Source organism: Amblyomma mixtum, chromosome 3, assembly GCF_055824585.1.
Source record: "Amblyomma mixtum isolate Tamu chromosome 3, ASM5582458v1, whole genome shotgun sequence".
Taxonomy (NCBI): Eukaryota; Metazoa; Arthropoda; class Arachnida; order Ixodida; family Ixodidae; genus Amblyomma; species Amblyomma mixtum.
Genome location: NC_143014.1, coordinates 370,740,129 through 370,754,516, shown reverse-complemented (window position 1 = coordinate 370,754,516; position 14,388 = coordinate 370,740,129). Strand labels below are relative to the sequence as shown.

At 47.5% G+C, this 14,388-nt stretch overlaps 1 protein-coding gene and 1 pseudogene across 1 annotated transcript; both read left to right on the top strand.

Annotated features, from left to right (window-relative positions):
* The first annotated feature begins 4,976 nt into the window (after window positions 1-4,976).
* Window positions 4,977-6,200, top strand: LOC149356756 (polyadenylate-binding protein-interacting protein 1-like; annotated as a pseudogene).
* Window positions 6,201-11,959: 5,759 nt separating this feature from the next.
* LOC149356755 (polyadenylate-binding protein-interacting protein 1-like) lies at window positions 11,960-13,027 on the top strand. The gene has a single exon (XM_089576426.1). It carries the CDS (start codon window positions 11,960-11,962, stop codon window positions 13,025-13,027), a length of 1,068 nt encoding a protein of 355 aa, XP_089432552.1.
* Window positions 13,028-14,388: the final 1,361 nt, after the last annotated feature.

Here is a 14,388-nt window from a genome sequence, read left to right as displayed (position 1 = left end):
GAGGCAGTTGCAATTTTTAAGGAAAAGGCATATGGTTATTCTAGTGCGGCAGCGCGGCCGACTACTGTGGTGGATTCTAGCCTGTCTTAAAGGTGCTCTAAAGAGGAATCTGAACTCGTCTTTTTACCGCGCGAACTCGGTCTACACGTTCCAGGCATTCTTAGAAACTTCAAATTATTGTCCTGCGCAGCCGATTTACACAATTTAAATGAGATTTACCGGGTCGGCTCCCGGCTTTCTTTGAACTCACCACCGACGGTGGGAGTAGTCAACCAACGTTTCAGCCAGTCCCGTGGCGGCCAGCCGCTCTGCCATCGGCAGAGTGATACGTAGCGATCGGCGAAAGCAGTCCTTGGACATAATTTGTGGCTGTGTAGCCTCTGACTAGATATGTTTATACACTGAAACCTAAAAAAACAAAATAAAAGCGAAAGCGAAGACGCCACGCGACTGCCTGAAATGCACTCCACGAGTTAGTTGAGTACTCCTACCGTATGCGGTGAGTTAAAAAAGGCGGGAGTCGGGACGTTTAATCTTATTTAGATTATGGAAATCGGCCACACAGGACAATAATTAGATGTTTCTAAGAATGTTCGGTACGTGTAGATCGAGTTTCCGCGGTAAAAAGACGAGCTCTGATTCCTCTTCAGTGCACTTTTAAGCTACAGCAGCAGCGGTAGAAAGGTTACGGCGAATGTCATGGCTCATTTGGTGAAATCTGTCACTGCGTCCATCTGTCAGGTAAGGGTGTCACAGACGCCTTCTTTAATAGTAAATCCAACGCCTCTCCTGCGTCATCTGTGGATCCTGCTGCAGCTCCGGCTCAGAGTGTGATCAGGTCGGCTATTTCTTTAGTGGAAACACAAAAATAGCATTCGTCACCAACTTGTGCCTCAGAAGCCACAATAGTTGCACTTTTTAAGTGTGTCCTCATGGTGGAGATCGATGCACGGGCGCAAAAACGTAGCCGGTCTCCTCTTGATGTTGCTGGATCTTCTAGCCCTCGGCCTAAAACAAAAAAAATAATAAGGTACAAACGTTAAGAGAACCAATCTTGAAAAATAAAAGCAGTTGCTGCTGCAGCTCTCTGGGCAGAATAAGGTCTCTGAGGGTGCTACTGTGGAATTGCCGTTCAAGTCAGTCCTCGTTCTGTGACTGAATCTTCCGTTGTAATCGGATTTTACCCGACGTTATAGCACTTCAAGACGCATTGCCAAAGGGCCTCTATTTCAATGAAGTTGCTAATCATTAGCAAAGGCATCTCTGAGTGGTCTAATGTTTGCTTTCTTACCAACCTCTGCGTACATGACAGCAGCCAGGTATTGTACGTAAAATTTAATGCGAAAATTTGTCGCTCACTTCTTTAGATGATTCTCAGCACCTTCTCCTTCCTTGGAGAAGTAAAGTATGGCGATCTCTGAAACATGAAGTTTATTTCACGCGACTACGTTGCCGTATGCCGAACTTAAATGTTTACCTCTATAGGCCTGGTCTCGCGATCTGCGCTCTACGCCGATATTGTTCTGAGCCAGAAATTAAAAATCACTTTCTTCGCTCTTGCCGCGGCTTCATTTCGTTAAGGAGGCGACTGCTAGAAGTTCCATTATAGAAACTCAGTTTGTGCCTGTCTTCTGCGATTATTCTATCCCTCTGTGCTTCTGTGCGTGGAAGCAGAAACGGAAATGTTTGCTGAGCCATTCAAAATATTCTTCTCAATCAAAAAGTCTTCCATCATAATTTATCGCTTCTTCCCCCTTTTCTTTATTTCCGCCTTTTCTTTTTTTGATATTTCAATTTCTGTTGTTTTTCTTTTGTTCATTACCTGCAACAAATTTAAGATTAAGCTGCTTTACCACCGCCAACGACCTCTGTCACTAAACCTGAGTTAGTCCTTTTTTTTCTTACCTGATCTCATTTCTGCTACATCCAATAAAAAAAACTGGTAGTACGAGCAAGTTTATCGGCTACAGTAGTGAAAGGCGAAAGCCTGAGTGCTGCACGGAACGCCGGAATTAGCTTAAAGTGCTATTGAGGTGTCCACTAAACCACAGAGTTTGTAAGGCGCCTTTCCTTTCCTCGAAATCAACGCGGTCTACAACGTTGTCTATGTCAGAGCACATCAATGAAGGCCGGAATTAGCTTAAAGTGTTATTTAGGTGTCCACTAAACCACAGAGTTGATAAGGCGCCTGTCCCTTCCTCCAAATCAACGCAGTCTACTACGCTGCCTATGTCAGAGCGCATCAATGAACGCCACAACAGGGGTCAAGCTAAAGGTCAAACGTGGATCCGGCGCGACGACGCTGAAGGCTCAAAACCTAGCGCAGTATTGCTTTCGCAGTAAAAAGAAATCTAATGTCAAGAACCAGAGCATGTTCACCAAATGCACAACCGATGTTTTTTACTCGCTTCAACTGTCCTGTCGCAAGGCCTACATAGGTCAAACAGGTCAATGCGTCAAAGACAGTATGAGGCAGCACCGCACTTCGCTGCAGCCAGGCAACACAGCAAATCTGCCAAGACATTGCAACCACTGCAAAGACTGCACCCCTCTGTTCCAAAATGAGAGAATCATCGGCCGCGGCAAAACGCAGACAGAACGAGAAATCTTAGAAGCCTTCAAAATGAAGCAGTTAGGTATTGAATGCGTCAGCGACAGCTCTGTCAGGTTCACGGCAAAAGAGTACAGTTTCATGAATCGGACATAGGTTGCCACATGCTATCTTCCAACTATTGATCAATTTTGTTCTTGTTTTTCTGATAGCGTTTGTGATTGCAATCGCGCATGTGCACCCTGTTCTGTTGTCGGTGATAAATGAAGAATATTTCAGTTGTGTTTCCAGCGTTGTCCTGTGTACTTCTCCTGCTTGTGAACGCGTCCTTTCCGCTAGTTTCCTACTTACAATGCACCAACTGGCCCAACAAGCTACGCTTCTTGAATACTTGGCTGATTGTTTGTCAGTTTTAGTCTCCCTTGAAACTTCACAAAAGATTTTTTGAGCCGTTTCCTGCGATTTTTTCTCTCATCTTCTTTAAAAGAGGTCCGTTTTGTTTGTTTTCCTGGCCATACAGGTATTCATTCAAACGAGGTGCCTGATTGCTTACCACGGTCAGGTCTTGGCGGGCCAGTGACACATCCCGTCCGAATTTCAGTCTGCTGGTGAATTCCAGGTTTCAGTGCTTCCAACACACATCAGCGAGGTTGCGTGGTCTCTTACTAAATTCCACTGATTATCAGCACTTAGCATATAATTGTAACGTCCGTTCGTGTAAAACCAGGCTGTGTGGGGTATCAATGACGCGGTTGCGATGCAGTATTCCCAGTTGAAATTTATATCTGTGCAGCTGTGTGTGGTCACCAACAAACCTATGTGGCTGATGAGGGGACGTTGAATCTGCAGACCGTTTCCTCCCATATTGTCAAAAGTTCGCACTTCAGAGGAAGATTTACATGGAGGTCCCTCTCTCTAGGTTCGGGCTCCTGTTATTGCTGCCAGTGTTATTATCGTTCGTTGCGAGCTCAAAAGATTTTGCTTGGGTGCAATTTGTGGGGTTCTCCATGATTACATAATTTCAAATTCTTTATTTCTGCCTTGTAAACATACAGACAGCGGAGGCGCAGAAAAAGCTGAGAAACAGCTTGACTAAGCCGCAGCCCCCTTTCGCTTGGCAGCAGCTTGACAGCAAGGCTTTTAATACAAAAGGCAGTTGCAAAGCGTGATAACAAGTATACAATACAAGAGAAAACGAAAGAACATTATACAATATTGACACAATATTCACATTGGGTAGACACAGGTAATGGCAGCAAAGGAGAAAAAAAAGAGAAAGAAGAAAAAAAAACACAAAACAAAAATCCTACATGCTAGCATACAAAGCACGCAAAGACCTGTTTGACGAACTGAAAAGGTCAAAATTATTATATATATACGCGTTTAGCAGGGACGGAAGAGTGAACTGCAGGCGTTCTCTGCCCGAGTTTAACCGTGGGGTCGGGATAATTTCAACTGGTAGGCCGATTTGCTCTTTTAAAATTCTTGAAGCTTTTCTTTTTTGTCGTCAAATATTCTTTGTTATTTAACTTTAAATAATCTGGTGTCATTTTTCATCGATACATTTTTCAAAATTCACGCTTGGCTCTAATATTTTTGTCGTAACCGCCTACGCCAATTTCCTGGTTTATTACACTACACCGTGGCCAGTCTCCCCATGTAGGTATGTGCCATGTCTAGAAAGGAAGAAGAAGAGGATGTGTCATGGTTTAAGAGGAAGAAGAAGAAGTAAACTGCCTTTCGAGGCGTTATCATTATTATTATTATTTTTAATCCATCATTATTTCCTTGTTTAACATTCTCAGCACCCATCAGTGGCCGCCTATGTCTTGGCCAATCCCCCGCAGTGGGTACGTGCCATTATTTAGAGGACAACAAAAACAACAATAGGACTCCCTTTGTCGCTACCAGTTCTGCTCTCGTTTGGTGCGAGCAACACAGGATTCTCGTTAAGCACTATTTGCGGCTACCTTCATGATTACATTATTGCAAGTGGTCGCTTACCTTGTTAACTCCATATAAAATTCCACCGCATGTCCCAAAAGCTTATTTTATTTTATTCCTCGCATATCTAATTTGCTTAATTTATTAAAAATTTCACCAATTAATATATTTTCTAATTTCAGTCATTCTACCATTCTACTTAGTTTTTTTTCCGCACATATACTACGTTGGCATTCACCACCATACCTTGGCCAATCCCGCCGCGTGGGTATGTGCCATGATTGCTGTGGAGAAGAAGAAGAAGAATGTGATTGTTTGCTTGTTCTGCCCTTTGCAGAGCTTTTGTCGGTGGTCTTGGGGCGGCTGTCGACGTCTTCTCCTGGTCAGGGGAACTCCCTGTGGTAGGCCAGCCTTCTTCTGAGCGCCTTTTTCCGAGGTGACATCGCAAGGCCCCCCGCCAAGCTCCGAAGCGCGGGTGAGCATGGATTCAAGGGGGAACTCCGGCACCTCGAAGAAAGCAAGCGGCGTCGTTCCCGGGCCAGCGGTCACACTGCTACGACAATCGCCCAAAGCCGGGCCAGCGTCGGCAGACTGCTCTGACGATAAAAGCATGCAACCATTCGTGCTGAAAAGCACGCTTTCACCAGAGGCCCCGGTGTTCGTACCAAGGCACTTCAGAGTCCCTCTGGCACAGGAAGTTGCAGAGCCCTGACCACCCTATTCACCTTCACCACAGTCCCAGGACGCGAACCAGTATGCAATGCTCGAGCTCATGAGCTTCATTGACGACGTCACGCTGTGTCCTGCTGAGTTCGACTCCAAAATAGAAGACGTCACAAGCATATTGAGTGGCATTACCGACGCTGGCGGTCTCTCTCAGGTGGTCGACACTATCTTCCAACAGGGACTGAAAGAGGCTAACTTCAGGTATAGCGGGGCACGCCTGTGCAACCATCTTGGAAGCAACCTTCACATTCGAGGTGTGGAGGAGGACTTTACAAACATGCTTCTGGACCGGTGTCACAAAGAGTGCGTCAAGCGAAACGACTTGGGGTCCGGTGATTTTGACGACGACGCCTACCTGCGCGGTTTGCTGCTGTTTATTGCTGAACTGTTCTCTCAGATGGTGTTTCTGCGGTAGCACCACTCCTACAAGGTGAATCACCTGGCCGCCTGCATTCCCAACATGATACACACGCTTCTGCAGTCGCTCACCAAGGAGAACATCAAATGCACCATCCAGGTGCTGAAGCTTACTGGCGCCTGCCTGGAGGACTATGACAAGGTGGGCTCACCCGAAACCGACTGTTATGCCCTCGACAGTGTGTTTGAGAAGCTCTGCGAGATCTCTCAGAAGAAGGACATTGACCCGACCGCGGCGCTGATGGTCAAGAATGTCCTCGAACTTCGTGAGAGTAACTGGGGCCGCTCTTTGTCGTCTTCGAGCTCCCCATCGGCTGGCCAGGCGTATCACAGCCTTCCCATTACTTGTGGTCCCGACGGCGTGCCGGTCTCCAGTGAAGAGGAGAGGTTTATCCAAGAGCTCCTCCTCACAGAGCGCATGGGGAACATCGAAATGTCTGATGGAAGCGGTTACGCCAACAACTGCTACAATGACGACATGGACGATGAGATTGCGGCAGCCTACGAAGAATTCCTCAAGGAGTCGGGACAGTGAAGCTCTCTCCATCTCGGCAAGGGAGGGGACCAGAGTGGGTTGGCCGAGAGGTGCGAAGATGGGGCAGGGAGCAGTGCTGCCCAAGCGGCAGTGCCTGTACGCGTGTGGTCTATCTCTTTTTTTTTTTCAAATTGTTTTGTTGGAATTTTGTTCAACCCCTGTACCCACCTCCTCTGTAACGCCTCCTAGGCCTTCAGGGTAAATAAATAAATAAGTGCAGGACAGTGCCCAGTGTTTTCTTAAGTGTATTTTTTGTCCTCCCTATGTTTGTGTGAATTGGGGTTGGGGGAAAGTGTGGTGCCACTTTGTGCCTTTCCTTTTTTCCAAACAAGCTTCCTGCATCTCTTTCGCATTGTCCACGTGACGCTTTGCCCACAGTGACGGGATTTGAAGGCGCAGGCTTCTTTCCCAAGCAATGCAGCCCTAGGAAGCCGATCACCAGGCCGCCGCATAGCTTGTACCCATTTTGAGAAAGCCGGTGGGTACCCGGCCGGCGCCGGGAGTCGAACCCACCACCTCCCGAAGCCGAGGTGGGTGCTCTGCCATGAGGCCAGGAATGCGGTTCGTCCCTTCGGATAGGGTCGTCACCAGGTTGAACAACCCGGATGCTGCCCGGACTGCGTTGCAGGCCATCTCACCTCTCCAAAATGATTTCTGACGTCCGGAAGTTCGGCTGAGGAGGCTTTGTGTGCAGATCGTCTGACCAAGCTTGTATTATGGATTTGCTGAGGTGTTCCTCTTTTGGAAATCACTCGGTGAGCGCTCCTATTTCCCCGCACTTGGCACGCTCTAAGGGTCTAGTGAAGGGTGTCGATTCCCGACTTAGTCCTTCGGGGGCGTGCTTGAAAAACTTTCCCTTACAGGGCCAATCTCCGGCCATCTCTGCACTCGGGTAGCTGACGGAGTGAAGTTACCGACGGTTATTGTCACTTTTGCCAGAAGCACATGTCCACCGTAGCTGAAGGTGTGCGAAGAGTGCTCTGAAAAAGATGATACATGTTGTTTGTGCAATGGTGGCCACTCTACTGCTGATTTCAACTGTACTGCGAGGGCTCGGGAAATCCAATGTGTCTGACAATCTTGGCAAGCGTCCTTGCTCTAGGCGCGAGGCAGTTGCAATTTTTAAGGAAAAGGCATATGGTTATTCTAGTGCGGCAGCGCGGCCGACTACTGTGGTGGATTCTAGCCTGTCTTAAAGGTGCTCTAAAGAGGAATCTGAACTCGTCTTTTTACCGCGCGAACTCGGTCTACACGTTCCAGGCATTCTTAGAAACTTCAAATTATTGTCCTGCGCAGCCGATTTACACAATTTAAATGAGATTTACCGGGTCGGCTCCCGCCTTTTTTTGAACTCACCACCGACGGTGGGAGTAGTCAACCAACGTTTCAGCCAGTCCCGTGGCGGCCTACCGCTCTGCCATCGGCAGAGTGATACGTAACGATCGGCGAAAGCAGTCCTTGGACATAATTTGTGGCTGTGTAGCCTCTGACTAGATATGTTTATACACGGAAACCAAAAAAACAAAATAAAAGCGAAAGCGAAGACGCCACGCGACTGCCTGAAATGCACTCCACGAGTTAGTTGAGTACTCCTACCGTATGCGGTGAGTTAAAAAAGGCGGGAGTCGGGACGTTTAATCTTATTTAGATTATGGAAATCGGCCACACAGGACAATAATTAGATGTTTCTAAGAATGTTCGGTACGTGTAGATCGAGTTTCCGCGGTAAAAAGACGAGCTCTGATTCCTCTTCAGTGCACTTTTAAGCTACAGCAGCAGCGGTAGAAAGGTTACGGCGAATGTCATGGCTCGTTTGGTGAAATCTGTCACTGCGTCCATCTGTCAGGTAAGGGTGTCACAGACGCCTTCTTTAATAGTAAATACAACGCCTCTCCTGCGTCATCTGTGGATCCTGCTGCAGCTCCGGCTCAGAGTGTGATCAGGTCGGCTATTTCTTTAGTGGAAACACAAAAATAGCATTCGTCACCAACTTGTGCCTCAGAAGCCACAATAGTTGCACTTTTTAAGTGTGTCCTCATGGTGGAGATCGATGCACGGGCGCAAAAACGTAGCCGGTCTCCTCTTGATGTTGCTGGATCTTCTAGCCCTCGGCCTAAAACAAAAAAAAATAATAAGGTACAAACGTTAAGAGAACCAATCTGGAAAAATAAAAGCAGTTGCTGCTGCAGCTCTCTGGGCAGAACAAGGTCTCTGAGGGTGCTACTATGGAATTGCCGTTCAAGTCAGTCCTCGTTCTGTGACTGAATCTTCCGTTGTAATCGGATTTTACCCGACGTTATAGCACTTCAAGACGCATTGCCAAAGGGCCTCTATTTCAATGAAGTTGCTAATCATTAGCGAAGGCATCTCTGAGTGGTCTAATGTTTGCTTTCTTACCAACCTCTGCGTACATGACAGCAGCCAGGTATTGTACGTAAAATTTAATGCGAAAATTTGTCGCTCACTTCTTTAGATGATTCTCAGCACCTTCTCCTTCCTTGGAGAAGTAAAGTATGGCGATCTCTGAAACATGAAGTTTATTTCACGCGACTACGTTGCCGTATGCCGAACTTAAATGTTTACCTCTATAGGCCTGGTCTCGCGATCTGCGCTCTTCGCCGATATTGTTCTGAGCCAGAAATTAAAAATCACTTTCTTCGCTCATGCCGCGGCTTCATTTCGTTAAGGAGGCGACTGCTAGAAGTTCCATTATAGAAACTCAGTTTGTGCCTGTCTTCTGCGATTATTCTATCCCTCTGTGCTTCTGTGCGTGGAAGCAGAAACGGAAATGTTTGCTGAGCCATTCAAAATTTTCTTCTCAATCAAAAAGTCTTCCATCATAATTTATCGCTTATTCCCCTTTTCTTTATTTCCGCCTTTTCTTTTTTTGATATTTCAATTTCTGTTGTTTTTCTTTTGTTCATTACCTGCAACAAATTTAAGATTAAGCTGCTTTACCACCGCCAACGACCTCTGTCACTAAACCTGAGTTAATCCTTTTTTTTCTGACCTCATCTCATTTCTGCCACATCCAATTAAAAAAAAAACTGGTAGTACGAGCAAGTTTATCGGCTACAGTAGTGAAAGGCGAAAGCCTGAGTGCTGCACGGAACGCCGGAATTAGCTTAAAGTGCTATTGAGGTGTCCACTAAACCACAGAGTTTGTAAGGCGCCTTTCCTTTCCTCGAAATCAACGCGGTCTACAACATTGTCTATGTCAGAACACATCAATGAAGGCCGGAATGAGCTTAAAGTGTTATTTAGGTGTCCACTAAACCACAGAGTTGATAAGGCGCCTGTCCCTTCCTCCAAATCAACGCACTCTACTACGCTGCCTATGTCAGAGCGCATCAATGAACGCCACAACAGAGGTCAAGCTAAAGGTCAAACGTGGATCCGGCGCGACGACGCTGGAGGCTCAAAACCTAGCGCAGTATTGCTTTCGCAGTAAAAAGAAATCTAATGTCAAGAACCAGAGCATGTTCACCAAATGCACAACCGATGTTTTTTACTCGCTTCAACTGTCCTGTCGCAAGGCCTACATAGGTCAAACAGGTCAATGCGTCAAAGACCGTATGAGGCAGCACCGCACTTCGCTGCAGCCAGGCAACACAGCAAATCTGCCAAGACATTGCAACCACTGCAAAGACTGCACCCCTCTGTTCCAAAATGAGAGAATCATCGGCCGCGGCAAAACGCAGACAGAACGAGAAATCTTAGAAGCCTTCAAAATGAAGCAGTTAGGAATTTGAATGCGTCAGCGACAGCTCTGTCAGGTTCACGGCAAAAGAGTACAGTTTCATGAATCGGACATAGGTTGCCACATGCTATCTTCCAACGATTGATCAATTTTGTTCTTGTTTTTCTGATAGCGTTTGTGATTGCAATCGCGCATGTGCACCCTGTTCTGTTGTCGGTGATAAATGAAGAATATTTCAGTTGTGTTTCCAGCGTTGTCCTGTGTACTTCTCCTGCTTGTGAACGCGTCCTTTCCGCCAGTTTCCTACTTACAATGCACCAACTGGCCCAACAAGCTACGCTTCTTGAATACTTGGCTGATTGTTTGTCAGTTTTAGTCTCTCTTGAAACTTCACAAAAGATTTTTTGAGCCGTTTCCTGCAATTTTTTCTCTCATCTTCTTTAAAAGAGGTCCGTTTTGTTTGTTTTCCTGGCCATACAGGTATTCATTCAAACGAGGTGCCTGATTGCTTACCAAGGTCAGGTCTTGGCGGGTCAGTGACACATCCCGTCCGAATTTCAGTCTGCTGGTGATTTCCAGGTTTCAGTGCTTCCAACACACATCAGCGAGGTTGCGTGGTCTCTTACTAAATTCCACTGATTATCAGCACTTAGCATATAATTGGAACGTCCGTTCGTGTAAAACCAGGCTGTGTGAGGTATCAATGACGCGGTTGCGATGCAGTATTCCCAGTTGAAATTTATATCTGTGCAGCTGTGTGTGGTCACCAACAAACCTATGTGGCTGATGAGGGGACGTTGAATCTGCAGACCGTTTCCTCCCATATTGTCAAAAGTTCGCACTTCAGAGGAAGATTTACATGGAGGTCCCTCTCTCTAGGTTCGGGCTCCTGTTATTGCTGCCAGTGTTATTATCGTTCGTTGCGAGCTCAAAAGATTTTGCTTGGGTGCAATTTGTGGGGTTCTCCATGATTACATAATTTCAACTGGTAGGCCGATTTGCTCCTTTATAATTCTTGAAGGTTTTCTTTTTTGTCGTCATAATATTCTTTGTTATTTAACTTTAAATATTCAGGTGTCATTTTTCATCGATACATTTTTCAAAATTCACGCTTGGCTCTAATATTTTTGTCGTAACCGCCTACGCAAATTTCCTGGTTTATTACACTACACTGTGGCCAATCTCCCCATGTAGGTATGTGCCATGTCTTGAAAGGAAGAAGAAGAGGATGTGTCATGGTTTAAGAGGAAGAAGAAGAAGGAAACTGCTTTTCGAGGCGTTATCATTATTATTATTATTATTAATCCATCATTATTTTCTTGTTTAACATTCTCAGCACCCATCAGTTGCCGCCTATGTCTTGGCCAATCCCCCGCAGTGGGTACGTGCCATTATTTAGAGGACAACAACAACAACAATAGGACTCCCTTTGTCGCTACCAGTTCTGCTCTCGTTTGGTGCGAGCAACACAGGATTCTCGTTAAGCACTATTTGCGGCTACCTTCATGATTACATTATTGCAAGTCGTCGCTTACCGTGTTAACTCCATATAAAATTCCACCGCATGTCCCAAAAGCGTATTTTATTTTATTCCTCCCATATCTAATTTGCTTAATTTATTAAAAATTTCACCAATTAATATATTTTCTAATTTCAGTCATTCTACCATTCTACTTAGTTTTTTTTCCCGCACATATACTACGTTGGCATTCACCACCGTACCTTGGCCAATCCCCCCGCGTGGGTATGTGCCATGATTGCTGTGGAGAAGAAGAAGAAGAATGTGATTGTTTGCTTGTTCTTCCCTTTGCAGAGCTTTTGTCGGTGGTCTTGGGGCGGCTGTCGACGTCTTCTCCTGGTCAGGGGAACTCCCTGTGGTAGGCCAGCCTTCTTCTGGGTGCCTTTTTCCGAGGTGACATCGCAAGGCCCCCCGCCAAGCTCCGAAGCGGGGGTGAGCATGGATTCAAGGGGGAACTCCGGCACCTCTTAGAAAGCAAGCGGCGTCGTTCCCGGGCCAGCGGTCACACTGCTACGACAATCGCCCAAAGCCGGGCCAGCGTCGGCAGACTGCTCTGACGATAAAAGCATGCAACCATTCGTGCTGAAAAGCACGCTTTCACCAGAGGCCCCGGTGTTCGTACCAAGGCGCTTCAGAGTCCCTCTGCCACAGGAAGTTGCAGAGCCCTGCCCACCCTATTCACCTTCACCACAGTCCCAGGACGCGAACCAGTATGCAATGCTCGAGCTCATGAGCTTCATTGACGACGTCACGCTGTGTCCTGCTGAGTTCGACTCCAAAATAGAAGACGACACAAGCATATTGAGTGGCATTACCGACGCTGGCGGTCTCTCTCAGGCGGTCGACACTATCTTCCAACAGGGACTGAAAGAGGCTAACTTCAGGTATAGCGGGGCACGCCTGTGCAATCATCTTGGAAGCAACCTTCACATTCGAGGCGTGGAGGAGGACTTTACAAACATGCTTCTGGACCGGTGTCACAAAGAGTGCGTCAAGCGAAACGACTTCGAGTCCGGTGATTTTGACGACGACGCCTACCAGCGCGGGTTGCTGCTGTTTATTGCTGAACTGTTCTCTCAGATGGTGTTTCTGCGGGAGCACCACTCCTACAAGGTGAATCACCTGGCCGCCTGCATTCCCAACATGATACACACGCTTCTGCAGTCGCTCACCAAGGAGAACATCAAATGCACCATCCAGGTGCTGAAGCTTACTGGCGCCTGCCTGGAGGACTATGACAAGGTGGGCTCACCCGAAACCGACTGTTATGCCCTCGACAGTGTGTTTGAGAAGCTCTGCGAGATCTCTCAGAAGAAGGACATTGACCCGACCGCGGCGCTGATGGTCAAGAATGTCCTCGAACTTCGTGAGAGTAACTGGGGCCGCTCTTTGTCGTCTTCGAGCTCCCCATCGGCTGGCCAGGCGTATGACAGCCTTCCCATTACTTGTGGTCCCGACGGCGTGCCGGTCTCCAGTGAAGAGGAGAGGTTTATCCAAGAGCTCCTCCTCACAGAGCGCATGGGGAACATCGAAATGTCTGATGGAAGCGGTTACGCCAACAACTGCTACAATGACGACATGGACGATGAGATTGCGGCAGCCTACGAAGAATTCCTCAAGGAGTCGGGACAGTGAAGCTCTCTCCATCTCGGCAAGGGAGGGGACCAGAGTGGGTTGGCCGAGAGGTGCGAAGATTAGGCAGGCAGCAGTGCTGCCCAAGCGGCAGTGCCTGTACGCGTGTGGTCTATCTCTTTTTTTTTCAAATTGTTTGGTTGGAATTTTGTTCAATCCCTGTACCCACCCCCTCTGTAACGCCTCCTAGGCCTTCAGGGTAAATAAATAAATAAGTGCAGGACAGTGCCCAGTGTTTTCTTAAGTGTATTTTTTGTCCTCCCTATGTTTGTGTGAATTGGGGTTGGGGGGAAAGTGTGGTGCCACTTTGTGCCTTTCCTTTTTTCCAAACAAGCTTCCTGCATCTCTTTCGCATTGTCCACGTGACGCTTTGCCCACAGTGACGGGATTTGAAGGCGCAGGCTTCTTTCCCAAGCAATGCAGCCCTAGGAAGCCGATCACCAGGCCGCCGCATAGCTTGTACCCATTTTGAGAAAGCCGGTGGGTACCCGGCCGGCGGCGGGAGTCGAACCCACCACCTCCCGAAGCCGAGGTGGGTGCTCTGCCATGAGGACAGGGCTGCGGTTCGTCCCTTCGGATAGGGTCGTCACCAGGTTGAACAACCCGGATGCTGCCCTGACTGCGTTGCAGGCCATCTCACCTCTCCAAAATGATTTCTGACGTCCGGAAGTTCGGCTGAGGAGGCTTTGTGTGCAGATCGTCTGACCAAGCTTGTATTATGGTTTTGCTGTGGTGTTACTCTTTTGGAAATCACTCGGTGAGCGCTCCTATTTCCCCGCACTTGGCACGCTCTAAGGGTCTAGTGAAGGGTGTCGATTCCCGACTTAGTCCTTCGGGGGCGTGCTTGAGAAACTTTCCCTTACAGGGGCAATCTCCGGCCATCTCTGCACTCGGGTAGCTGACGGAGTGAAGTTACGACGGTTATTGTCACTTTTGCAAGAAGCACATGTCCATCGTAGCTGAAGGTGTTCGAAGAGTGCTCTGAAAATGATGATACATGTTGTTTGTGCAATGGTGGCCACTCTACTGCTGATTTCAACTGTACTGCGAGGGCTCGGGAAATCCAATGTGTCTGACAATCTTGGCAAGCGTCTTTGCTCTAGGCGCGAGGCAGTTGCAATTTTTAAGGAAAAGGCATATGGTTATTCTAGTGTGGCAGCGCGGCCGACTACTGTGGTGGATTCTAGCCTGTCTTAAAGGTGCTCTAAAGAGGAATCTGAACTCGTCTTTTTACCGCGCGAACTCGGTCTACACGTTCCAGGCATTTTTAGAAACTTCGAATTATTGTCCTGCGCAGCCGATTTACACAATTTAAATGAGATTTACCGGGTCGGCTCCCGCCTTTTTTTGAACTCACCACCGAC

Coding starts and splice junctions, on each gene's coding strand:
- LOC149356755 (XM_089576426.1), top strand. CDS start 11,960: ATGCAACCATTCGTGCTGAAAAGCACGCTTTCACCAGAGGCCCCGGTG.